Source organism: Salmo salar, chromosome ssa04 (genome assembly GCF_905237065.1).
Source record: "Salmo salar chromosome ssa04, Ssal_v3.1, whole genome shotgun sequence".
NCBI lineage: Eukaryota > Metazoa > Chordata > Actinopteri > Salmoniformes > Salmonidae > Salmo > Salmo salar.
In genome coordinates, this window is record NC_059445.1 from 57,602,234 (window position 1) to 57,630,158 (window position 27,925).

A 27,925-nucleotide genomic window follows, 5' to 3' on the forward strand; every position below is an offset into this window, starting at 1 on the left:
GCAGCTTTCAAGTTGAAGGCGATTGATCTGGCTGTTGGAAAAGGAAATAGAGCTGCTGCACGGGAGCTTGGTCTTAATGAGTCGATGATAAGACGTTGGAAACAGCAGCGTGAGGAATTGACTCAGTTCAAAAAGACAACTAAAGCTTACTGCTAATTTTTAATTTTGATACAAGCCGTGTTTCGTTAAAGCCTATTTATTTTTGTTACAAGCCGTGTTTCGTTAAAGCCTGCGTAAAGTTCATTTTTTTCAATGTACCGGTAGGCACCTGCGGCTTATTTATGTGTGGCTTATTTATGTTCAAAATAATATTTTTTTTTTATTCAGTGGGTGCGGCTTATATTCAGCTGCGCTTAATAGTCCGGAAATTACGGTAGGTCTATTTGGATAGAATTTGACAGTAGTGTTATCAATAAGAAGAAAACATGACGAAAACAAATAATGGGACACAAAACAGGGGCCACCTTTTTTTATTTTTTTTATTTAACTAGGCAAGTCAGTTAAGAACAAATTCTAATTTTCAATGACGGCCTAGGAACAGTGGGTTAACTGCCTTGTTCAGGGGCAGAACGACAGATTTGTACCATATCAGCTCAGGGATTCAATCTTGCAACCTTTCGGTTACTAGTCCAACGCTCTAACCACTAGGCAACGCTGCCGCCCTTTGACAATTCTTATTTCATTTTATTGAGAAATATCTACTGTATCATACAAGTACACACTTGGGGGAAAGTATACATATGCACTCTTGAGTTAGTAACTTCCTCGAGACAAGATGCCAGTGTTTTCTTTATGCTCCTCCAAATGGATCCAAAGTCAAAACATAGAGAATGACAAAGGCCTCTAGTGGTCAAAAGGTCATTGAGGGCTTCCACCATTTTAATGTAGTCAAATGGTGGGACTTCCAACTTCATTGGCTGATTCCTCCTGGTGACCGGGTCATCAGGAGGGATCAGCCAATCGTGAAGAAGAAAATGTACTAAGCCTCAGTGGCGTGGCCCATGCTGTCACAGATGCCATAATGGTACAGATACAAAGATGAGTCCTCTATCTCTATGGTGCAAAACAATTTAAGGGCCTTATTCAATCAAATCCGCTTTAGCTGACATCTGCAAAAGTTATGTTTTGACAGTGTCGGAGGTGGACCTGTGTTAGAGCTGTCAAATCCACAAGCATCTCCCGGCAGGTGTGGCTTCGTGACAATGATAAAGAGCAGCTGCTCACCGATTTTGACAACTCCAACGCAGTTACACCTCCAACACCGCCAAAACATCAGCTATGCACATGTCGGCTATTGCCGCTTAACAATTGATCTGATTGAATCTAGGCCTATCTCATATGGTTGATTTATGGAGTGGGGAAATACACTTGGTCCAAAGTGATGGTTGCGTAATCATGCTTGACTGTCCCTTATACACATTTGCTGATTGGTGATGGTTGACATAGGTTTTGAAAAACGTACAAGCGGGACTTGATACATAACAGGCTAACCAAATCTGCTTGTTATTAAAAACACGTCAAAATAGTACAAATGGAACGAGCGTCTGGTTAGAGGGTACAGCATATTATCCGAATCTACCAATAATCAAAGTTAAAATATTTATATAAAACATAATACAAATAGCAGTGTTTTGTTCCATCATTTTAAACATATATGAACTACAAAAAAAAATGTTCATGTGCAATTGATGGCATACTCTTCCCTCTGTTCGTCTGTCTGTCTGGATGGTCATGTAGAATAGATGACTCACATAAGCACAGGAGCAACAACCCTCTTCTCCGAAGTTTGATGTGGCTTCATTTTGAAACAAGGCTGCCAGAGCAATACACCAAAGCCCATGTTGTAGCAGCACTCACAGTAATTCAGTAGTGGTTAAGAGTACCTGCCCATCCTCTCATCTCCAGACCAGATATCACTCCACCACACACAGCCTCCTCCACACCTCCTCAAATCGATCCCTTCAGTCCAAATCCAGTTGAACATGAGTTTGTTTGTTTTTGTTGTTGCCCAGCAGAGGTCGCTAAGGAGTCGTCACAATGGCGCTTGCTGCCTGGCTCTATCGGCTCCTCTAGTTGCTTAACTTCCTGCTCTGTTGCTATGACATCTGTTCCACCGGCCTCATCTGCACATCTCCGATCTAGAGGCCGACAAGCAGGGTTACATACACAAAAAAATAGAGGCATCCAACAAAGTGCATGAATGTCCTCTATAAAAGCGCACTGTTTCAGACTATGCAGGTCAGGAACATGGACAACATATAGTACCATTGGTCTATCTAAGAGTTAGTCTTGAGAGAGGCAGGATATAAGTAAGCCAAATGTTGACAGAAGCAACAGACAGACAGAGCACTACTTTACCTGGACATGAGGCGGGGCGCCCAGAACGTATGTGACTGCACTGGCTATGTCTTGTGCTTTCAAACACTGCAGAGGAAAAAAGGCCAATTAGTAATACAGTTTGTTAAGGTATTTGTATTGAGAAAAACCGTAGGCCCATCCACCACAGGAGGCTGCTGATGGGAGGATGGCTCATTATAATGGCTGGAACGGACCAAATGCAATGGCATCAAAACCATGTATTTGATACCATTCCCCTGATTCCGCTCAGACCATTACCACAAGCCCGTCCTCCCCAATTTAAGGTGCCACCAACACACACAGACTCGCGCAAAGTCTAGCTGCCTTACTTTTATACTCTCATACACAGCAGCTGCTTTCTCTGGATCGCTGTTGTGGTGCCGGAAGGCAAACTCAGTCTCCACTATTCCAGGGGATATACACTATGGAAGAGAAATGCTCAAACCATGCTCGTTATTGATGTTTATATACACACACACACACACACACGGTTACACATACACGGACGAATACACACACATACTCAACAATCATCTTTCTATCTAATAATTGTATAAGACGTGTCAGATTCATATGAAAACCTGTGACAAGGTAATGTTGCTCTGCTCACCGTGGCTCTGATGTGGGTCTTTGCTTCCCGTAGCTCTTGCCGCAGCCCCTCGGTTAGAGCAGTCACAGCAAATTTTGTGGCACAGTAGAAATGTTCATCTGCACTAGGTACCATTCTATGTCCCCCCATACTATAGCAGGGAAGAAGGGAGGGCAGGAGGTAGTAAAAGAGAGTGAAATAATGGCATGTATACAATTGTGCTACATCCCCATCCTGTATCCCTCTGAATCTTCTGTCTAAAACCAAGAGTGAAATTGTATCTCCTGAGAGAGTATTTCATCATTTAAATGTCAATTATAACAGCCATTTAATGGGCTGTAAAGAAGCTGTATTCTACCTGTTAATATTGATGATGTGGCCATCGTCCACATTCCGCTCTTTCATTGACTGGTAGGCCTCACGTGTACAAATAGACAAGGCCAGGACATTCACCTATAAGGGAGAGCTTCTGTCAAAAACAAGCACCTGCATCTGCCTTCACACACAAAAATACTTGTTTAAGACAGTCTGTCTAAGTGAATGAGAATACAGTTATAGTTCTCAACAGTATCAAAGCTAAGGCCCCTTGTGAAATTACATCCCAAAAAATTACAACAGACCAAAAATGACCTCAGACAACGTACTGGTTGGTTACTGGCTGGTCACACAGGTAGAGTGTCATTGTGTGTCACTGTGTCAGATTGTGTCACCTGACTTTCTCATCCATCATATGACCGTGTCACAGTGACTTTGAGAGTGATGCCAGGCAGGGCAGGTTAAAGCCACAGTGGCGTAGCTAAGGTAGCTTTGGGGGGTTGCCACAGCAGAACAAAGTCAGAATACAGATTACACCATCTAAAAATATACACGCCATACACATTCATCTTGGCTGCCATGGCAACAGATGGACAGGCGTTAGAAATGCTCAGCTCCTCTGGAGGGATGGGACTACTTTTAGAGCAGGGGGGCTCAGCCTGGGGGTCTTGAATGGAATGGTCAAGAGCTCAATGAATTACAGTGTAAAGAAAAGTCCCAGCATAATAGATAGAGGGAAATAACACCTGCCTTCTTCCACAAGTGGACCTTTTTGCTGTACCACTGCCAGGTCTACTCTTATAACCAATGGAACAACTTCTTGTGAGGGGGAGTGTGTGTGGTTATGTGGGTTCACTGAACCCCCTGAACTATGCTTCACACCACCTACTCTACAACAACAAGTATTTTCCTTGCTTAGCTAGTTATTCTCTTCATTTTTTATATTTCTGCTTGTTAAAGCGTGTATGTGTGTAAACCCATGTGTACAGTGTGTGTGTTGTCCACTCACGTCGATCATGTTCCTCCAGCTGTCTGTCTTGCCACTGAGCAGGGGTTCATTGTGGGCCAGGCCTGCATTGTTGATACACACATCCACCCCCTGGTGCAGTGTCTTGATGGCAGAGAACATGGACAGGATGTCCTCCTCACAGGACAGGTCACACTTATAGGGGATCAGCGTACCGCTGTAGCCCGCACTCTGGCACTCTGCTGCCAGCTTCTACAAACACAACACAGATAGGGACAAGACCTCGGTCACAAATCAGGTAAACACATGACATGCAATTTTTTCCCCCCCCCTTTATCTCCCCAATTTCGTGATATCCACGCCAAACCGCGTTTCTGAACACCCGCCCACTTAACCGGGTAGCCAGCTGCACCAATGTGTCAGAGGAAACACCATTCAACTGCCGACTGAAGTCAGCCTGCAGGCGCCCAGCCCACCACAAGGAGTAGCTAGAGCGCGATGAGCCAAGTAAAGCCCCCCTGGCCTAACTCTCCCCTGACCCAGACGGCACTTGGCCAATTGTGTGCCGCCCTATGGGACTCCCAGTCACGGCCAGTTGTAACACAGCCTGGGATCGAACCGGGTCTGTACTGACGCCTCTTACACTGCTGCGTCACTCGGGAGGCCCGTGACATGAGAATTTAAAAAACTCCAGATTAAAACTTTGCATGTTGTGCTTTCAGCAATCAAACTTATTAGTAATGAAATATGACTAATGAATTTAGTCAGTCACATTGATTTCAGCTGTAAAGAAACATTGCCCTACCCATTCACCCATACATTATCTGAAAGGAGCCACAACCATAAAATCAATCCCTGTATTGCATAAAAGGAAGATGATCAGGGCAAACTCAGGCTAGTCAGCTGCAGCACACCATAACAAACATTTAATCTAGTCTTGTCTGAAGAGTGTAGGAACACCTTAATGCCAAACATCTGCAATCTCAAAAGTGTTATTGACAAAATGCAGGTATTATACAAGTTTCCTTTTGGGCCATATGTTTGTCTAGACACAGTGTCTGGTTTAAGGAAATAAGCAATACGTTTATGACCCTTACTAACCATGATGACTACAGTGACCCTTGACCCTTATGAACCTTACTCCTCCACTAAAGATGCAGCTATGGAGAGCCACAGTCCCTGCCTCCCTGACCTGCTCCAGGCCCAACCAGCACAAACAGGTCAGCCTCCCTCCCTGTAGGCCTCCAGGAGGGTGGTTCGGTCTGTCTGATGCAACTAGACACAGATTCCTTTACCGGGCACAACTGCACCCATCACATGATGTCCCTGTCTGGACTGCTCTCAGTACAGACAGAGAGGGGAGGGATGGGGCAGGAGTGTGTGTGGAGGGAGAAAGGGGGATTGGTGGCAGCAGCATCACTGGCAGGCAGAGATGATGCCAAGGACTGCATGGCACTCTGAGCCTCTCCCTCTCTCTTTTCAAGCCAAAGTGCTGTGACATTTGGGACGAGAGCACTCAGTCTCATGAGGACAGGGCAGGGATGGAGCGACATGGGGACACGTACACACACACACACACACACACACACACACACACACACACACACACACACACACACACACACACACACACACACACACACACACACATTAGCCCCTTACACTTGTGGAAATTGGCCTATATGGATAGGGCCAAATGTAAATGTTTCTAACAGAAGAACTATAGAAAGCATATAAATGGCCATGGTAGAAATTGATAGAGAACAGTTTGCAGATTATGGGGAAATTTTCAGACAAAAGGTGAGGAAATGCAGTTCACCTGACACAAGACAGTCATTTGTGCATTTTACTTTTCTCAGCATTAGTCAATAACAAAATCTAAAAATACTCTGGATACATTCAGCAACATAATAATCATTGTCATGTTGGTGTAGGTGCAAGATAAGAAACTGATTGCAAGGATTTGTGTGAGAGGTCTAACGGGTGTCTCCAAGTGGCCAAACAGCACAGTTCTTCAGTAATTTCAATGCACTTTAATACTCAAGAAAAGAGCCTTCAACTATAAGGTGGTTTTTTGAGCTCTCCTAGCTTTGCAATTGAGGAACTGAAGCAAGTACACTTGAGTTTGTTTTTGGAATACAGCCCTACGTCCCTACCATCACACAATTACGGTTGTTGTTTACGCAATCCAAAACCGTTCCATTATATATCGCTATCTGGGTCAGGTGAGCATCATTTGAAAGCTTATTCTATTCCCAGCATGGCTAACTAAGTTATAAAATACAATCTTACAGTGTTAGGCTTTCAAAAGACACTTCAAACAGATTGTAATTTTGGTGCGCATAGAATGGAGTTCATTCAAGTGCATGTTCCTCGGCAACATTTTCTTGACAATATGACAAACATAGGCTCATTCTGTTCAGGACAACCCAGGGTATTATGGATGTCCTCTTTGTAACTGTGGATCAAACATAGCGGTCATAAACGGTGATACTGTAAATTACATGAGTTTTGAAATATGGAAGGAAATGTGCACATTTGGACTCATAGGTGTGTGGTTTGCTTGTATGACATCAAAGCGGTATTTATTCTAATCCTCATCGTCCCATCTTTCAGAACACATCGACTCCTCTCGATTTACATCATCTCCCTCATTCAGACAATAACAAATGTGCAAAAGTAGCCGAATTAACGGGAGGGGTGGGGGCAACTTCATGTCGCGCGCTGTGCTCAAGTTTATAACGCCTGTCAGTCAAAACCCACACAGAGCTGTTTTACTATACAGCCATTGCATTCCAATTAATGCGCTTCTCAATGACAACATCTGCCATTTTTAACCCATATACGGGATGACAGGGGCTGTGAGTGGAAAGGGCTTCCTAATATTCTAAATAGCCTAGAGAGCCTCCAGAGTCTGGGATGTGGTGATTTAACTGGGAATATCTACAGAGAAGGCATTACCTGAACACAAAACCCCAGGATTAAAAATATTTTTGTAAGCTCTCTAGTTTTACAAACAAGTCTCAACAGAGTTAATAAATAGGGTCATATGAGGGTGAACATAATTCCAATTCAATAGCACAAATACAAGCAAGAGGATTTCAATTGGTAATCACAGCCTCAGCATTCTAACAGGGGCTTCCCTCTTTACCCTGCCCTGCCCCCCCACGCCTGAGTGTGTGTGTGTCTGTCTGTGTGTGTCTGTGTGGGCTAGAACAGACAGTGACTCTCAGGAAGGGAGAGGAAGGCAGGTGAGGGTAGTGTGTGAGGAAGAGGATGAGGAATGATCGCCTAACAGAGCAGTGAACTGAAGTGCAGCCTTGGCCAGGAGAAGAGAGGTGGTGATGTGAGTGAGCAGAGCAGGGGTAGACGGGACGGGATCAGGGACAGGGTTGTAAAGGGTGGGCATATTTTTTAAGTTTACCAGTAAACTACCAGAATTTTGGTATCTTTCAAGGATTTTATGTAATGTATCACAAGACATCTAGTGGCTCTTTTGACATCTAGTGACGCGTAGCCTAGCCCTGCAGGGTCGGTTTGTTATGTAAGGTCAGGAATGCAGAGAGACATCATTAACTGACTGTCTCAGGCAGTGTCCGAGTCCCACACACCCATCTAGCATCAGATAGCTCCAATCATTCACCCATACATATTATACAAGACTGAGTACGCGTTTAGCCCTGCTTATCCACAATTGTTCACACTTCTAATAGGATTTAGATGTATTTCTATTCTAAACGAAATAAATAATATTATTAATATCGGCTACAGCGCTTTCAGATGGGATGGGAGCCTATGTTGAGACAGCAGTAATCGATTAAGCTAGTAAACTACAGTGCAGCCATGAGCAGCCAGGAAGTGCTCTGAAATTAGATTTGTCTCAGGTTAACTCACTCTGCATGGCACTGAGTGAGACAACAGAAGGATTGTATGTTAGGCTAATGTGTCTATTCTCCTTTTGATCGGAAAGTGGGCATCATTGCTAAGACGGACAGTTAAGTTCACCCCCTCCCCTTCTCTTTCTCTTCCCATCTCTTTTAAGCACCTGTAACACAAAATGCAACTGGGCCTGTCACATTGCATTTTTGTCCTAATTATCAAGACTGCTGTGCCGCCCTCACAAAAAGTGAATGAGCAAGACAGAGAGGGAAAGAGAGGGTGGTTGGGTAGGTGTGGGGGTAAAGAATGGGTTGGATAGAAAGTGTACTACAAAATGAGCAAATCACAAGATTACACAGAATGGAAAGAAAATAAAAAACATTTTTCAATGAATGTAGGCCTATGCGTGTGGACAAGAGAAAATTAGAGAGAGAGAGGAGGGAAAGGGATGACAAAGAGGAGAGAAAGGAAACTGGAGACCACAGTAGTTGTCTTGCGATGTCGAGTCAGAGCTTTAAGTCTCTAATTACAGTAATTAAATGCAGTTCCTCACCATGGCAGCCAACTACCCTCCCAAGACAAATCTGCAACTATGGCAATCACATAACAATGCATGATCAGCCCAGACCTTATAAAGAACAAGAAGGCCCGCACACTGTTTAGGCTCCCAATACACCGCTTTATTGACTACGTTTTGATCCGAAACGGATCTTTGTCAGGTCAAACAGACCGAGTGTTCACATCCCAAAATATACACATTTCACCTCACATGACCATTACGCACATGATGCATGGTGGGTGTGGAAAGAATTCAATTCACTTTTGCGCGTAGTCAATCATAATTAATCACAGAGGTATATATGGTCATAAAGGATTATAACATACAAATGGGTCCAAGTAAACATTTAGGCAACAGTAAAAAAATAAAAATAAAAATAAAAAAAGAGATTATGTTGGAATAGCTGCCCATATGACCATTACGCGCAGGACGTGCGATGGCCATATATATAATAACAGTGACCTATTTAAAAAACAACTTGTGTACCTTTAATAATTTTATATCAATGAGATGGGCACACATAGTAGTTACAAAGAAATCGAATATATATCTACAAAATGACCAAGTGAATGGCAGGACAAATCAAAGTGACATATTCATGTAAGAAACGGTCTGATATCAAACTCTTGGTTCAGACATTCTAACATAAAAACTCCTTAACAGTGAAGTGAGACAACCTGTTGTAATGAATTCAATGAGTAAGGGGTGTCCCATCTTTCAAAATTAAAGATAGGCTATCTTTTTCATCCTGTCACCTGAGATCTGACAAACTGACCAAAAACATTGCTTGTCTTTCCTGAGATCATTGCCTTTAGAGTAGTAGACATCGACTAAAAGCAGGTCCTTCATGAGTTGGGGAGGAATGATGACGAGATATAAAAGGATTATGGCAGAGGAGGAGGTGGTGTAGCCGCCACTGAGAGGGTGGGTGCTGCATGATCACCTCCATTGAACAGAATGAAAGAGCAGCCACAGAAAGGTCCAAAGATTGGAGAGGGAAAAGGCCTTTATTACCACTCTCCCTGAGGATAATCAAGATAGGGCTATAAAACAGCATCACGAGCTTGTCGCTAGTTAGTCACTATATGCTCAATCAGATTAAGCCCACTAAACACACCTATTACACTGTCAATGTCAAAGCATTGCTATAGAAGCTTCGCAACAAAAACAAAATATCCTTGAAATTAGGCTACCTATATAAGGGTAGGCCTACATGCAGTGGTAAGGTAAATTAAACATATGGCAAATAATAAGTATAAAAAGTAGTCTCTGATTGGAAAGTATAACCCAGTTATGTGAATGGCTGTGACACACTGATAACATGTTGGGGGTGGGGGTGGAGTAGACTAATGACAGAGACGGCCCACCTCCAGGTGTTGTGTAACTCGCTCACTGGGTCAGGCTAGCCGGTATGCCGGGATTTTATCCTACCTGCTGACTGACTGACACAGAGCATAGGAAGCTACAGATAGGAGCAGAGGTTTACTATAAATAAGGGTGGGCCTGGGAAGCACCTCAACTGAGCCAGTCTGGCTGGTATGTTGTATGTTCACTGCAGTCAATAAGCTGATGCTACATCAGTCAAGTCAAATCAAATCAAATCGTATTTGTCACATGCTCGGAATACAACAGGTGTAGACCTTACCGTAAAATGCTTACTTACAAGCCCTTAACCAACAATGCAGTTCAAGAAATAGTGTTAAGAATATATTTACTAAATAAACTAAAGTAAAATATAATTTCTTTTTAAAGTAACAAAATAAAATAACAATAACAAGGCTATATACAGGGGGTACCGATACCGAGTCAATGTGCGGAGGTACAGGTTAGTCGAGGTAATTTGTACATGTAGGCAGGGGTAAAGTAACTATGCATACTGTAGATAGTAAACAGCGAGTAGGAGCAGAGTAAAAGAAAAGGGGAGGGGGGGTCAATGTAAATAGTCCGGGTGGCCATTTGATTATCAGTTCAGCAGTCTCATGTCTTGGAGGTAGAAGATATGTTAAGGAACCTTTTGGTTCTAGACTTAGCGCTCCGGTACCGCTTGACGTGCGGTAGCAGAGAGAACAGTCTATGACTTGGGTGACTGGAGTCTTTGACAATATTTTGGGCCTTCCTCTGACACCACCTAGTATTTAGGTCCTGGATGGCAGGATGCTTGGCCCCAGTGATGTACTGGGCCGTACGCACTACCCTCTGTAGCGCCTTACGGTCAGATGCCGAGCAGTTGCCATACCAGGCGGTGATGCAACCGGTCAGGATGCTCTCGATGGTGCAGCTGTAAAACTTTTTCAGTATCTGGGGACCCATGCCAAATCTTTTCATTCTCCTGAGGGAGAAAAGGTGTTGTCGTGCCCTCTTCATGACTGTCTTGGTGTGTTTGATAGTTCGTTGGTGTTGTGGACACCAAGGAACTTGAAACTCTCGACCCGTTCCACTACAGCCCCGTTGATATGAATGGGGGCGTGTTCGGCCCTCCTTTCCCTGTAGTCCCGATCAGCTCCTTTGTTTTACTCACATTGAGGGAGAGGTTGTTGTCCTGGCACCACACTGCCAGATCTCTGACCTCCTCCCTATTGGCTGTCCCATCATTGTCGGTAATCAGGCCTACCACTGTTGTGTCGTCCGCAAACTTAACAATGGTGTTGGAGTCGTGCTTGGCCATGCAGTCATTGCTGAACAGGGAGTACAGGAGGGGATGAAGCATGCACCCCTGAGGGGCCCTATCTTACCAAAGTCTTATGTCATGTTCTTAAGGTTCTGCAATATGACTGCTGGTTAGGGCTTTCCTTTAAAAGACTGGGTACTATATGTAGCCTACGACAGGGATTCTCAAAGTGGGGTACTGAGGTATTGCAGGGGGTCTGCGGACAGTTCAAAACAATGTATAATATACATACATATACATATATATATATATATTATACATTGTTTTGAACTGTCCGCAGACCCCCTGCAATACCTCAGTACCCCACTTTGAGAATCCCTGGCTAAGGTGTATGTAAACTTCTGACTTCAACTGTATGTATGTGTATATATATATATATATACACATACATACAGTTGAAGTCAGAAGTTTACATACACCTTAGCCAAATACAAAAATACAAGTGAACTCAGTTAACAATTCCTGACATTTAATCAGATTAAAAATGCCCTGTCTTAGGTCAGTTAGGATCACCACTTTATTTTAAGAATGTGAAATGTCAGAATAATAGTAGAGAGAATGATTTATTTCAGCTTTTATTTCTTTCATCACATTCCCAGTGGGTCAGAAGTTTACATGCACTCAATTAGTATTTGGTAGCATTGCCTTTAAATTGTTTAACTTGAGTCAAACGTTTCGAGTAGCCTTCCACAAGCTTCCCACAATAAGTTGGGTGATACATGGCTTCTTCCTTGCTGAGAGGCCTTTCAGGTTATTTTTTTGAATTGATTTCACCTTTATTTAACCAGGTAGGCAAGTTGAGAACAAGTTCTCATTTACAATTGCGACCTGGCCAAGATAAAGCAAAGCAGTTTGACACATACAGCAACACAGAGTTACACATGGAGTAAAACATGTTTTTTCTCTGGTTAGTTAGGTCAGGGTATGATATGGGTGGTCAGGGTGTGATATGGGTGGGCAGCCTATGTTTTGTTCTTGTTTTTCTATTTCTAGGTTGAGTTTTGGATGATCTCCAATTAGAGGCAGCTGGTTCGTGTTGTCTCTAATTGGAGATCATATTTAAGTTGGGGTTTGTCTATGGGGTTTTGTGGGTAGTTGTTTTCCGTTTTGTGAGTATCACCTGGCGGAACTGTTGGCTGTCGTTTTGTTGTTTTTGTTACGTTACGTGTGTTTTGTATTCGGTATGCGACGGGTATTATGTTACCCATGTCATTTTGTACTTTGGTTGTGGAGTTTGTTTTTTAAATGAAATACTCTAGAATAACCTATTTGGTTTCTCCTGCGCCTGACTTCCCTGCCACCAACATACACGAACATGACACTCATGACAAAATGAACGTGCAGAACTGCAGGAAATTAGCTTGAAAACTGCTAAAAGTTCTCTCGGATGCCAAGAGGTGGGCCTTTAAAGTGTTTCTTCCCAGGGCCCAAGAGTTGGTTCGTCCTGCCATGCACTGCCAAAGTCATAGTAAAACTTATTGTATGCTATTCATTTTTTTAATTTTTTTATCTTACTCGAGTTATGAGGGGATCCCTGATTAATTTGATATCACAAAAGGGGTCTCCGCCCCCAAAAGGTTTGAGAACCCCTGGCCTACTGTACATCACTGTGGCTGAGGAGAGGTGAAGACCCAACTCTAGTAGACCAGCATTTTTCTGCATAGAAAAGTCTTGGGCGGGCCGCCTATGTCCAAACAGTAAAAAGAAAACTGTAAACTTAAACTACTAATACCAGATAGAAAGTATGTAGAAAAGATTATGGACCTATATATATTTTTATAAGATCACCTTCGAGAACTAACAATCACCAAATTAAACGCTACACAGTCAGGGAGAATCTAAAATGTAAAGAATTATGCATTCAAGAGTATTTTTGTACTAGCATGGCCCCCCATTGAATTTGATATAATGTTTAAGTCACTCAGATAGATAGCATAAGTGTCACGTCTACTCCCGCTCCCCCTCTCTGGTGCTCGTTGTCGCCAGTTTAGCAATTATTACGCACACCTGCCACCATCGTTACGTACACCTGCGCCTCATGAGACTCACCTTCCTGATTACCTCTCCTAAATCTGTGATTCCTTTGGTTCTTTCCTTAGGCGTTGACCCTGTTTCTGTGTTCGTGTCTGTATGCTGCTCATGTTTCTTGTTTTGTTCCATGTTCGTTTATTTATTAAATTCACTCCCTGTACTCGCTTCCCAATTATTAGCGTAGACATTACAATAAGCCTTGGCCAAATGTGTAGAATTGCAGGAAACCTGCTTTAAAACAACTACATTTTGACAATGCGGTATGTATTTTAGCAGCCCATGGCCATGGCCATGCCCCACCACACCCACCACCTAAGCCCCATTTTGGTCCAGAAAAAGGCTCGCACTCGCCTGAGGAACAGCAGATCTGGGTTCAAAAACTTTGAGCATTTGCTTTTAACAAGGCACACCTGTTGATTGAAATGCATTCCAGGTGACTACCTCATGAAGCTGGTTGAGAGAATGCCAAGAGTGTGCAAAGCTGTCATCAAGGCAAAGGGTGGCTACTTTGAAGAATCTCAAATTTGAATATATTTTGATTTGTTTAACACTATTGTGGTTACTACATGATTCCATATGTGTTATTTCATAGTTTTGATGTCTTCACTATTATTCTACAATGTATAAAATAGTAAAATAAAGAAAAACCCTGAAATGAGTAGGTGTGTCCAAACTTTTGACTGGTACTGTATATTATTAATATTGTTTTTGGACAATATTATATCAATATTTGACTCCATCTTCTTTTTAAATAGTGAGCCAACACGTTTTCAGCACTTTTACTTCCCCTCATGCTCTCTCGTCTCTCTGCAGCAGACATAGTTAGCAACATCAAATTTCAATACATATAGAATCGTGAGAATCGCAACACATATCGTATTGGCACCTAAGCATGGTGATAATATCGGATTGTGAGGTCCCCTCCTCCACTGGAAAATATGAACTCAATGAACCTAGCTCTTGTCTCAGTGTTTTGTGATGCAGCCTAGTTCGGTCAGTGTATTGCATAATTCTCTCTGTCTCTCCTCTCTCACATCCTTCTGGTCAGAGCCTCTAGCTCCAACACCTCAGTGGCACTTAGGTGCTTCTTCTTTACTGTTTTTTTCCCCACTTTCCCCCCCTCAACCTTCCCCACAGAGAGCACTTCAGAGCAGACATGGGTTGAAATAGTATTTGAAAAGTTTCAAATAAGTTGAGTGTTTGCTTGAGTGGTTTTGGGACTATTTCGTTGCTTCCATTGCACCAGGCAGACTCAATCAAGCACAGCTAAAGCACTTGAAAGAAAAAAAAATACTATTTGAACCCAGGTCTGAGCGACTTCAGAGAGAGATAGAGAGCACATGCAGAGTTGCAGACATAGTAATCCTGTCTGCTGAAGCCACAGCAGCTTGAAAGGATGTGCCTGCCTGAGGGCCAACAGACACACAGGGCCAGGCTAGGTACTAAAGAAAAAGAGAGAGCTCCACAGGGTGAACACAGAGAACAAGGTCATGTTCATTAGGCACCAAACCCGAAGAAAACAGTCTGAAACTGGGAAATCACCACATCATCAGATAGGCTAGATGCAGTGGTTTATCCACCTAGATCCCAATGGAAAATCAAAAGTCAGTGGAAAAGTCCTGTGGGTCAGACAAACTGCTGCCAATGAATTAGTGATAAGCAGATGAGCTGCGGGGTGAACTGACTCATCAAATACCCTACCTGCGCTGCAGGTACTTCAACATGCAGACACAGGGATTTTCAGGGGCTGAATACGCATTTTGTTTAGGTCATGAGAATGAAGATTTTCCCAAACAGCTTAAAATAACATTGATCGTCACCTGTGAGAGATGTTGTGCCAAGAATAAGATCATGTCTTATGCAGTTTTGGCATACAGTAAAAGGTATGACAAAAGTGTCAACACTACAACACCTACAGTATATATTGCATTTGTTGGACCTTTGCTTCTCAACTAAAAACCTAGCTTTTTATTGAAATCAAAACCAAATAGGCTTTTCAAAATCAAAACAAACTTGATGTTAAGAAGCTGGATGATGGAAAGAGGGAGACAGAGAAAGTGAGAGAGAAAGAAAGACAGAGTAAGTAAAATAATGTGAAGTCACCCCTTACTGGTCTGACCCACTTCAAAGCCTTGCTTTGCTGTGTGAAAACTACTCACCATGAGCAAACTGAACTTCAGTGTAACGGCCGTCGAAGGGAGTAGACCAAGGCGCAGCGGGTTGAGTGCTCATTTTTAACTTTTATTGAACACGGAAACGAAACAAAAAAATGAACGACAGCTTCACAGTTCTGTCAGGTACAAAAAGACTAGACTGAAAACAACCACCCACAAACACAAGCTGAAAACCCTCTACTAAATAGGACCTCCAATCAGAGGCAACAAGAAACAGCTGCCTCCAATTGAAGGTCAAACAAAAACCCTAAACATAGAAATAGAAAAACTAGGCACGGACATAGAAATATACTAACATAGAGCATATACCAAAACACATAAAACAAACACCCCCTGCCACGCCCTGACCAAACTACAATAACAAACAACCTCTTTTACTGGTCAGGACATGACAGTACCCACCCTCAAAGGTGCAGACCCCAGATGCACCTCACACAAAAAAATAAACACAAAAAAATAAACCCCAAAACAAAAAATAACCCTAAACTAAAGGGAGGGAAGGGAGGATGGCTACCGTCACCGATGGCTCCCGTGCTACACCCCCCCCCCAATCCTCCTCCTATGGAGGTGGCTCAGGCTCTGGCCTTAGTCCCCAACCTAACCTGTCCACCCCTGCTGAAGACCTCGGGCTGAAGCGCGTCGCTGGAGACCTCGGGCTGAAGCGCGTCGCTGGAGACCTCGGGCTGAAGCGGTTCCGGACTGTGGGCCGTCTCTGCTGGTTCCGGACTGTGGGCCGTCTCTGCAGGCTCCGGACTGTGGGCCGTCTCTGCAGGCTCCGGACTGTGGGCCGTCTCTAGACGGGGCATTGTCGCCGGAAGCTCTGGATTGGGCACTGTTGCCGGACACTCTGGACGGGGCACTGTTGCCGGACACTCTGGACGGGGCCGGGGCACTGTTGCCGGACACTCTGGACGGGGCACTGTTGCCGGACACTCTGGACGGGGCACTGTTGCCGGACACTCTGGACGGGGCACTGTTGACGGACACTCTGGACGGGGCACTGTTGCCGGAAGCTCTGGATGGGGCACTGTCGCCGGAAGCTCTGGACGGGGCACTGTCGCCGGAAGCTCTGGACGGGGACAACGCACTGAAGGCCTGATGCTTGGGGCTGGCTTAGGAGGCGCCAGACTAGGGACATGCACCATAGGGCTAGTGTGAGGAGCAGGACAAGCTGGACTGGGCTGACGCATTGGAGGCCTGGTGCGTGGGGCTGGTACTGGAGGTACCAGACTGGAGACACGCACCCCAAGGCTAGTGCGAGGAGCGGGAACAGGACGTACTGGACTGGGCTGATGCACTGGAGGCCTGGTGCGTGGTGTTGGCTTTGGAGGCGCCAGACTGGAAACACGCACCTCAAGTCTAGTGCGAGGAGCGGGAGCAGGACGAACTGGACTATGGGTAAGCACTGGAGGTTTGGAGCGCACAGCCTGCACAACCCTTCCTGGCTGAGTGCTCAATGTAGCCTGGCCACGCTGAGGAGCTTCCACCGATCGCACCAGCCTTTGAATGATTCTTCTCACTACAGTGCGCATTTCCCCATAGCTCGGTGCTTTCTTGACTCTATGTTCCCCATAATAAGCACGAGGAGTTGGTTCAGGTCTATAGCCTGACTCTGCCCAACTCCCCGTGTGCCCCCCCAAAAAACCTCTCAGGCTCCCGTAGCTCCCGTAACTTGTCCTCCCATAGTTGCCGTTCCTTCTGCCAGGTCCATCCTTCAGGCCGGTGCTCCATTCCCCGCTGCTTGGTCATCTTGTGGTGGGTGGTTCTGTAACGGCCATCGAAGGGAGTAGACCAAGGCGCAGCGGGTTGAGTGCTCATTTTTAACTTTTATTGAACACGTAAACAAAACAAAAAAAGAACGACAGCTTCACAGTTCTGTCAGGTACAAAAAGACTAGACTGAAAACAACCACCCACAAACACAAGCTGAAAACCCTCTACTAAATAGGACCTCCAATCAGAGGCAACAAGAAACAGCTGCCTCCAATTGAAGGTCAAACAAAAACCCTAAACATAGAAATAGAAAAACTAGGCACGGACATAGAAATATACTAACATAGAGCATATACCAAAACACATAAAACAAACACCCCCTGCCACGCCCTGACCAAACTACAATAACAAACAACCTCTTTTACTGGTCAGGACATGACAGTACCCACCCTCAAAGGTGCAGACCCCAGATGCACCTCACACAAAAAAATAAACACAAAAAAATAAACCCCAAAACAAAAAATAACCCTAAACTAAAGGGAGGGAAGGGAGGATGGCTACCGTCACCGATGGCTCCCGTGCTACACCCCCCCCCCCCTCCCCAATCCTCCTCCTATGGAGGTGGCTCAGGCTCTGGCCTTAGTCCCCAACCTAACCTGTCCACCCCCGCTGAAGACCTCGGGCTGAAGCGCGTCGCTGGAGACCTCGGGCTGAAGCGCGTCGCTGGAGACCTCGGGCTGAAGCGGTTCCGGACTGTGGGCCGTCTCTGCTGGTTCCGGACTGTGGGCCGTCTCTGCAGGCTCCGGACTGTGGGCCGTCTCTGCAGGCTCCGGACTGTGGGCCGTCTCTAGACGGGGCACTGTCGCCGGAAGCTCTGGACGGGGCACTGTTGCCGGACACTCTGGACGGGGCACTGTTGCCGGACACTCTGGACGGGGCACTGTTGCCGGACACTCTGGACGGGGCACTGTTGCCGGACACTCTGGACGGGGCACTGTTGCCGGACACTCTGGACGGGGCACTGTTGCCGGAAGCTCTGGACTCTATGTTCCCCATAATAAGCACGAGGAGTTGGTTCAGGTCTATAGCCTGACTCTGCCCAACTCCCCGTGTGCCCCCCCCAAAAACCTCTCAGGCTCCCGTAGCTCCCGTAACTTGTCCTCCCATAGTTGCCGTTCCTTCTGCCAGGTCCATCCTTCAGGCCGGTGCTCCATTCCCCGCTGCTTGGTCATCTTGTGGTGGGTGGTTCTGTAACGGCCATCGAAGGGAGTAGACCAAGGCGCAGCGGGTTGAGTGCTCATTTTTAACTTTTATTGAACACGTAAACAAAACAAAAAAAGAACGACAGCTTCACAGTTCCGTCAGGTACAAAAACACTAGACTGAAAACAACCACCCACAAACACAAGCTGAAAACCCTCTACTAAATAGGACCTCCAATCAGAGGCAAAAAGAAACAGCTGCCTCCAATTGAAGGTTAAACAAAAACCCTAAACATAGAAATAGAAAAACTAGGCACGGACATAGAAATATACTAACATAGAACATATACCAAAACACATAAAACAAACACCCACTGCCACACCCTGACCAAACTACAATAACAAACAACCTCTTTTACTGGTCAGGACGTGACATTCAGACTGGCTAACCGCCTAGAACCCACTGTTACAAGAGGGGGGAGTTGGGGGGGGGGCATGTCACTCCAGTGGCACCACGGTGACAGTCTCACAGATACAATGGGTGGCGGGCTGGGGCCAGGCAGAGAGACAAAACTATTCACAATCCACTGACTGAGCCCATAGCCTGGTCCCAGATCTGTTTGTGTTGTCTTGCCAACTACTATGGTCGATTGGTCTTTTGGCATGAAAATGACCATAGGAATTGGCAAGACAGCACAAAAAGATCTGGGACCAAGCCACTGAGCCTCATCTAAAACCACAGGAATCCGGAGCCAGAGCAGGGAAAAGACTCACAAACTCTCTACAGTGTTAGCTCCAGTCCTTTGAAACATGATTGAGCATGTTGTGCCAAGAATAAGATCATGTCTCACGCAGTTTTGGCATACAGTGAAAGGTGTGACAAAAGGGTCCGAATTACTACACCTACAGTATATTGCATTTGTTGAACCTTTGCTTCTCAACTAAAACCATAGCTTTTTATTGAAATCAAAACCAAATAGGCTTTTCAATATCAAAGCAAACATGATGTTGAGAAGCTCAAGTGGTAAACTGATGGAAAGAGATAGAAAGAGAAAGGGACTTTCACAATCCATCCACATTGCTGCTGGGTCTATTCCTGAGCATTGACACACTGACGTAACAGACAGCTGAAAAGACACTGATTTGTTTGTCAAGACAATCCACGGGTGATTCGGGTGAAATTTCTTTATGGAAGGGTGACATCCCTTTTCTGATAGCTCTAAGAGATACAGTGCATTCAGAAAGTATTCAGATCCCTTGACTTTTTCCACATTTTGTTATGTTACAGCCTTATTTTAAAATGTGACTCGTTTCAGGAAACTAGGCGTATGTCGTGGGTCACTACTTCACAGGAGAGCCATTTGAACGTAAATGTATATATATGTTTTTAATCTAAACGATTTTTGGCAGAAATGCCTTCTGGAACATCTGAACTTTCATGTGTCTTAATAACAGACTTGTATGCCATCTGTAAATATGAATAACTTCTTAAATTACGAGCCTAGTTGGTTTAGCCACAGTAAAAGGCAACACCCTTCCCGCTAGCCATGATTAGCTGAGATAATGAGTGGGCTGGACATGCCGAGAGATGAGTTCGGATTGGTCTACTATATAGCACGCTTCTGTCTATTTGAGCTGGTCAGTATGTGTAGGTAATCCTGTCTAACGCGGCTTTAAAAAAAAAAAGTATCTCGTAGTAGAATTGCATAAGTGTTGCTCTCCACTTTCTGGAGGACCGAGTTTTGAAATCAGTGGAATTAGAGCATGATAGGTAAGGAGATGGAGAAAACACCTGTCTCTGGATTACATCTTTAAACTAAGGGCAACCATGGCATTCGTGACAGGGAAAGGCATCCATCCATGTATACGGGTAAGATAGTCTAGCTAGGTACATTTTCAGATATTACATTTCTAATTTTGACAGAAAGTCGTTTTCATTTTAAGTTAAAGTGTACTGTTAGCTAGCTAGCTAATGTTAGCTGGATGGCTCGCTAGCTAACACTACGTGTATGATATTATTCGTATATCAGAGCCATTTCCTTTGCTAGTTATAGCCTGATGTTAGCTAGCTAACATTGAACCTGGTTGGTTAGCTAACTGCAGATTCATGCAGGGTAGTAACGTCATGAGTTGGGATTATGGTTCATTGTTTACCTGACTAACCCCATTCCGTACAAATTTGCGCAACCGCGACATTCAAACGAGGCTGCAATGAAAACTAACACGTCTTAACAAGACTCCACTATGCAAGTAGCCATTTCAATAGAATGTCACTGCGACAACTGTTGATAGATGTAAATTCGCTCTGGCTATCTACTCCGATTTCAGAGCACTCTTGTTTGAGTGTGACAGAACACAGAATAACTGACAAATTTACAAACGCTCAACAGCTTCCGTCGTCCTATGTGTACATTGACTTCAATACAAAACCCAGGAGACTCATGGTTCTCACCCCCCTTCCTTAGACTTACACTGCAATGATGACAACTTCCTGAGGACGTCCTCCAACGTATCAGAGCTCTTAATTGACATGTTGTCCACCCAATCAAAGGATCAGAGAATGAATCTAGTACTGAAAGCATATAAGATACAGCTAGCTAGCACTGCAGTGCATAAAATGTGCTGAGTAGTTGACTCAAAGAGAGAGAAAGACAATAGTTGAACAGTTTTGAACAAATGAATTTCTTCCAAAATGAAGGCGAAACAAGAGAGCGAGAGAGACATTGTCATTTTCACTTACTTAGCTAGCAAATACAGCTAGCTAGTTTAGCCTACTCAAACACCCTGCTCAAACAGAGGGATGCTATGTTAGCTAGCTGGCTATGACTATCCAACACAACACTGGAACTCTTCTAAGTCAAGGTAAGCTTTTGGTTTTACTAATTTATTGCCACAGGGGCCCGCCGACTTAAAGTGCTAAACTGCTTACTGACTGTACACTGTAATGTTACCGCATGATTGTATTAGGTTTACTAACGCGTTAGTTCTATTAGCTATGTTGGCTATGACGTTACTTTAGCTAATATGGTGACAGCGATGTTGGCTGTGTGTAGCAGTTATGATATGGTTTGGCTTGGAAAGGTGTTTTCGCCTGGTCACATACAGCTGATGTGTTGTGCACTTATGTCCACAAGCGACGAAGGGAAAAGATGAGAGGAGGAGAGCACATAGATGCGAGAAGGAATAAAACGTGGCCGTTATGAAAGTGAACTGTGTTTACGTGTGATCAGGGGTGTATTCATTCCGCCGATTCTATTGAAAAACGTTTCTTAAACGGAACAAAACGGGGATAAACATACCTGAATTTATTCAATAGAAACTCTCGTTTGCAACTGTTAGATTAACGATTACACAATATATCAGCTAGATGCAGGCAAGAGTGTGCAAGGCGGTATTGAATGTGTCACTGTCTGTCCATGTGTCAGTGACTGTCACTTCAAATTTTTCTCTCGACCTGTGTGCACCAACATGATGGCAACCTCATGATGGGTATTGGGAAAATTTGAGTATCATGTAGTAGCCTAAACCTATTGCGATTACATTGAACAGGGTGAATGGAATTTGAATAACAGTCATTCAATATGCTGTAATAGAAATAAGGCCATGCTCACGAAAAAAAATGATCGTCCTCCCTCATCTTAAAAGGCACTGATTGCCACTGTCTGCTACAGTGAAACCAGTGGTCCGGACTGACCAGGGCCATTGTACCACTAAAGCTCTGCTGACATGCTGACATGAACACACAGCTAATCAAAGGATTCAACCACATATTCCTGGAGCCTTACGGTGCTGTACAGGTCTCTGTTCAAATAATGACACAGAAATGTTAAGATATGCTAATGATGAAGATGGTTGGATCAAAAAAAGGTTGACCTTAGAAACGCCTGACCAATCAAAAGGACACCAACTGAGACAGGGGTCTGGGGCCCCTCCCTCTTTGTTAGCCCCTCGTCTCCCCCTTCAAGCCAAGGTCAGTGGAATATTCTAGCTGAATTATTTCACACTAGATCCAAAGATGACACCATGATCATCCTGCTGGAACTGCATCATGCCACGCACCACCACTCATACATCTTCTAGGATTTGACTGAGCCCAAAGTGCAGACACTCATAGATTAAATGACAGACACCCTCATTGCCCCCCCTCCAGCTTGTCCTAACCTCCCGCCTGGGCCACACATCACAGTCACACTGAAACCAGTCTTGTCTAAAGTCTCAATGCACAGTCCTGTGTGGTCTTATGTGGTACAGTTGGTAACAGTGTGATGCAAAAAAATTGCACTATACACTCACTATACAGTAAAGGTCCATTTATATTGGAACAGCATGGGACGATTAAGTACTGCCGTCATTTTTATGTGAATTACAGTTCAGAGTCTGACCGCAAGTGGGATGCCTTTTTACCTGCTTGTTGGCCCGTGATAGGAAATGTACAAAGCATCGTTCCAACACTGATCTATTAAAATGTTGCTTTAGTCGCATTGGATAAATGTATCTGCTAAGTGAATTATAGCCTACTGTAGCTATTATATTAGTTAGAGTGCACTGTATGACATCTGTGGGTGCAACCACAAACTAGGCCTAAAACATGGCCAACTGCTGTAACATGGCAGGGCAAAGCAGGACAAACTAAGGCATCAATCTTTGTTTAAATCTATTATCATTCTTAACATTCAACCAATCAAACTTACTGACAGTCTAAGTAATAAATCAATGAAGTTCTATGTAAAACACCCAAAGGGGACTGGAGAACAACAAAACACACCCATCAACCCACTAGGCTATTGCTCTAGCCTAAATATAGCCCAAGGCACTTTGCTTTTATGTGACAGTCAAAGAGCTCCTGAATGTGAACGACCACAGCGCAGGGCTGGCATAGGCATAAAATTGATGACCATGAATGCATAGCGAATCTTCTTAATGAAGTCACTGAAACATAAGGTCTCAACCTACTATCATAGGATTCATTATATTGAAACACCTTGGTAATTACTATAGCATTATGCAAGGTAAGAGGTCACCACAGTCCTACTGTAGCTAGATAGGATGAATATCAGTTTCAATGAGAGAATGGATTGTTTAATGTCAGTAATGGCCTGGCACCTGCTTCTTGAAGCCAAGTTTCTCCTATTCCATCTCCCCATTCCTGCAGGCAGCCCTTGGCAACCACACATCTCCATCCATCTCATTATAGTCTCCTTTTCTGTTTTCTACTATTTTTCTACCCTCTCAGTGACACTGGCCTCTACTGCTGTCACATTCCCCCTAAGTTTCAACTCCACTCATTCAGGCTTTTGTTACACAGGAACTGGCCAACCAGATAATATAGGAACATTAGCCATGGGATTAGATAGGGTTTCATCTAGGTTTATAGACGGGTGTGTTGTTTAGCAATGAAACCGATGCGTGCAGATCTTCAGGACAAAACATATTGGGTTGGTTTAGAATTATAGAATTATTGACAACATGTAAACTATATTTTGTCTTCAAATAACTACATTTTCAACTAGCTAAAACGGCAGGTAGCCTAGTGGTTAGAGCATTGGGCCAGTAACTGAAAGGTTGCTAGATCGAATCCCCAAGCTGACAAGGTAAAGATCTGCTGTTCTGCCCCTGAACTTGGCAGTAAGCCCACTGTTCCTAGGCCATCATTGTAAATAAGAATTCGTTCTTAACTGACTTTCCTGGTTAAATAAAAACAAGACACCTATGATTCCCCACATGGCAGCTTCTTGTCATTGTTGCTAGCTATCTGACCATTCAGAATCATAACACACAGCCTTCTACCCATGCAATGTGTGCGCATCCTTTTGACGTTGTTAGGAAACCTGTCTATAACTACCTGTGTCTTGTCTGCTATCAAAGAACATAGCTATCTTGGGATATGTAGCCTACATTGTACTCATCACCTCATTTTCCCCATGTAGAAAAAGAGCACAAAATGGTGATGGAGACTTAGTTACAAGCCCCCGTTTCAGTGAGCGCATACCCTGCTTGGCACTGTTATAGCCAGTCCCCAGTGTGGGTATGGCAGAGGGGGTACAATGCCAGCTTTGTGCCCCCCCCCCCTTCAGCTCAAACACAGACAATGCTCAGAGGCCTCATACAAGTGATGCAGTCTGTCCGAGAGAGGGGGCGTTGAAAGCTTGTCACTCTTTCTTCACCTTCCAGCTTCCACACACTCTGACATCTTTCCCTCAGTTCTTGGCCAAACATTGGAGATGGCCTGTGGTTGCAAAAGTGTCAGTGGAATCTTGTGTAAAGCCAAGCATATTCTAATAAAGAACAAATAACCTATTGCTTAATGTCTTTTTATCACCCATGATTTCCAATGTCAGAACCCTGAAATTCAAAAGGTTGCTGAATGGGTGGCAGGTAGCCTAGCTGTTAAGAGCATTGGGCCAGTAACTGAAAGGTCACTAGTTCAAATCCCTGAGTTGCCTAGGTGAAACATCTGGTGATGTGCCCTTGAGCAAAGCACTTCGCCCTAGTTGCTCTGGGTAAGAGTGTCTGCTAAAATATGAAAATGAATAGTAAAGCAATTTTCTCTGTGGTCAAGAAAGGTGTCAGAGTTTGCCAACCTTCAAAACAATGGTGACCCTGTAGAATAATAAGATGTCTTAACATTGCAGTAACTTTTTGTAGCCTAAATAATGGAACAAATCCAAACTTTTAACAGTGGACAAAGTCTTCCTTATCAATGGAAAAGAGTAAATCTTGTCTATAGGTTGCAATGGCACGCCGTCACTGCTCTAATCTCTGATTGATCTAGAGAAACTAAGTGGCTGTGGTGTTTTGCAGAAGTCAAGGACAGGGGCCCATAGAGCCCCACAGTGGAGGTGTCATAATACCCATAAAACCTAGCAGTCAAACAGGGAAATGGTTCCAATCGTTTTTATGTTTTTACACCATTCATTTTTCCCATTGGAGATTTTAGAAACAGTAAAATAAAATAAGAGCTGCGTTTCGTGTAGGCTTACCCTGACGTGATATTTTGATAACCATGTAAATCTCTCTTGGACAAGGGGACTAGTTTTTTTATATATATATATTTGGGGACTTTTACACCTTTTTCTCAATACAGTTTTGTCCCATCACTGAAACTCCTCTACGGACTCAGGAGAGGCAAAGTTCGAGAGCCATGCGTCGTCCGAAACACGACCCTGCCAAGCCGCACTGCTTCTTGACACACTGCTCGCTTAACCGAGTAGCCAGCCGCACCAATATGCCTGGACAAGGTGACTTTTATTAATATATTCGTCTCTATTTAATCTCATATTTGAAAATGCTAATTAGCTTCAAAGTAGACATTTTGGAAGACCACAAATCCCTGCAAGCTCCTGCACGTCATCTCTATCTGAAACCTTTGCTAAACAGGTATTGTGCCAATTTAAAACTTGTACAAGACAGTTCACAGAACTGTCAATTGAAAGACATTTTGCCAATTTATTCATTACTACATTTAGCTAACATTAGACAGTTAATACAGAGATTCTTACCTTTGCCTCGATTTGGCAGTCTCTTCCAGATAGCAGCTAATTAGCTTTTATTGTTTTGCGGGTAAATACAGACAAATATATTGATAAAAGTCACCTTGTCCTAGTGAGATTTACATGGTTATCAAAACAATTGGAACCATTTCCCTATTTGACTGCTAGGTTTTATATTTATTATGAGTCATACTGTGGTACTCTATTCTGGCCAAAGCTGGAGCAGTTAACGATTGACAGGACAGGAAGCCAGGTGATCAGCAAATGGGTGGAGGTCTAAAGATGCCAGTTGCACAATCTCTGTGTGTGTGTGTGTGTGTGTGTGTGTGTGTGTGTGTGTGTGTGTGTGTGTGTGTGTGTGTGTGCTCCAGAGGCGCTGTACTACTATGGCTGACCCTGTAAAACAACACATTACACTGCACATATCTGGTGTATGTGACCATAAAAAAATTATATTCACTTGTTTTAGAAGACAACTTTTGTCAGTAATGCAATGTTGACAAGACATGCCACATCTATTTCTCAATCTTAGGAGAGAGAGAATGAGAATGTGTATTTAAGTGATAATGCCCGAGAAGCCACTGTTTGGAGGATATATTGTCAGGTGTTGTTAGGCCCGAGATGAAGTTGAGTAATGATTAAATTAGCAACAACAGACAGCAAGGTTTATACAAATCTCTGCTGTTGAAAACTAAATGTTAGTCTAAAAGAAATGTGAGATAATGTATAGATGCTTTTTATAGTGGAGATCAAGTTTATAATTTGCCTGGCTGGGTTGATGAGACAGTGTATTACGCAGTTAGATTGAAGTGAGTAAATAAGCATTTTAACTTCATAGATATAGGCGGTGGTAACTTGTGGAATAGACACCGTCTGGAATGCAGTTTTAACCAATTAGCATTCAGGATTAGACCCATCCGTTGTATAAAACGGAATAATAGTGATTAGATATGTAGCTAGCTAGCTAATAACTGGGAAATTAATTGGACATTTTCTTAAAATGGTACATGAAGATTTCTAAAAAGAAACATCAGGACTGGCATTATTATGTGATAACATGTTAATAATAGCCTTTGTGCTACTTTGTAATAAATGCATTATGCATTGAGAAATCTCACTCCATGTTATTATAGATTTTTTAAAAGATAGCAAAGCAAGAAATATGACAGCAAATTCCATTAAATCATTGTAACTCGCATGTAAAGCTTGCGTAAATTGTATTTAAAAGGTTACATTTATTTCAATTGGTTAAACCAAAGTAAATCACAAATGTATAATTTTATTCTGAATTCTATAGCAGGCAAACCTATTGCAGACTAGAATCGGCTGGCTAATGCTAGCTACTGTGTATCTCTATCGAATACAGTGAGAAACAATGACCGTAGTTGAGAAAAAATGGCTATAGCTACCCACTGCCAGTTAGCTGCACAATAGTCTTTTGGCGCAGTTCAGCCATCCGAGGAACTGTCAGCTCGCTACTTTGAGTGACTGCGACAGTTTTCTCACTTTTACATTGTTTAATGTTTACTCACCTCTATCTTGTCAACATTCCTGGCACATCCCACAACCTTCATGCCGTGTTGGACAAGTGCCCGTGCAACAGCCGCTCCAATCCCGACCGAGGCTCCAGTCACGAGAGCTACTCTGCCTTTCCACCGCTCCATTTCAATTGATTATTTGGCTATTACAAAGACTAGCTAGCTAGTTTTCAAAACTGTCGTTGTAGGACGACAGATTTCGTTTACCTATGTCTGTTGAACAGTCACAATAGACATAACAGTTACTTGTTTATATGGGGCGGTCTGTTACACGGTTCAACCCTCCCTTATACTGTTTTCGTAGCATCCAGGAAAAGGCACAGTGCGGAAACCCCAATCCCTGCGCTCGGGATTAAATATTAAATGACAAACATTGCGCTATGTGTTTGGTTGACGTCCCCTCCAGCTTGTTTATTTTTGCGCTTTTACTTTCGCAGACCTGAA

At 43.7% G+C, this 27,925-nt stretch overlaps 1 protein-coding gene across 1 annotated transcript; it reads right to left on the reverse strand.

Moving 5' to 3' along the window:
- Positions 1 to 461: 461 nt before the first annotated feature.
- LOC106603495 (dehydrogenase/reductase SDR family member 11) lies at positions 462 to 27,809 on the reverse strand. Its single transcript, XM_014197265.2, has 7 exons — positions 27,476 to 27,809; positions 4,272 to 4,481; positions 3,306 to 3,400; positions 2,969 to 3,098; positions 2,688 to 2,780; positions 2,359 to 2,424; positions 462 to 2,138 (listed from the first exon to the last, which is right to left on the reverse strand). The coding sequence occupies exons 1-7, from the start codon at positions 27,605 to 27,607 to the stop codon at positions 2,097 to 2,099; spliced, it is 768 nt and encodes a 255-aa protein (XP_014052740.1). The 5' UTR covers positions 27,608 to 27,809; the 3' UTR covers positions 462 to 2,096.
- Between the last annotated feature and the right edge of the window lie 116 nt (positions 27,810 to 27,925).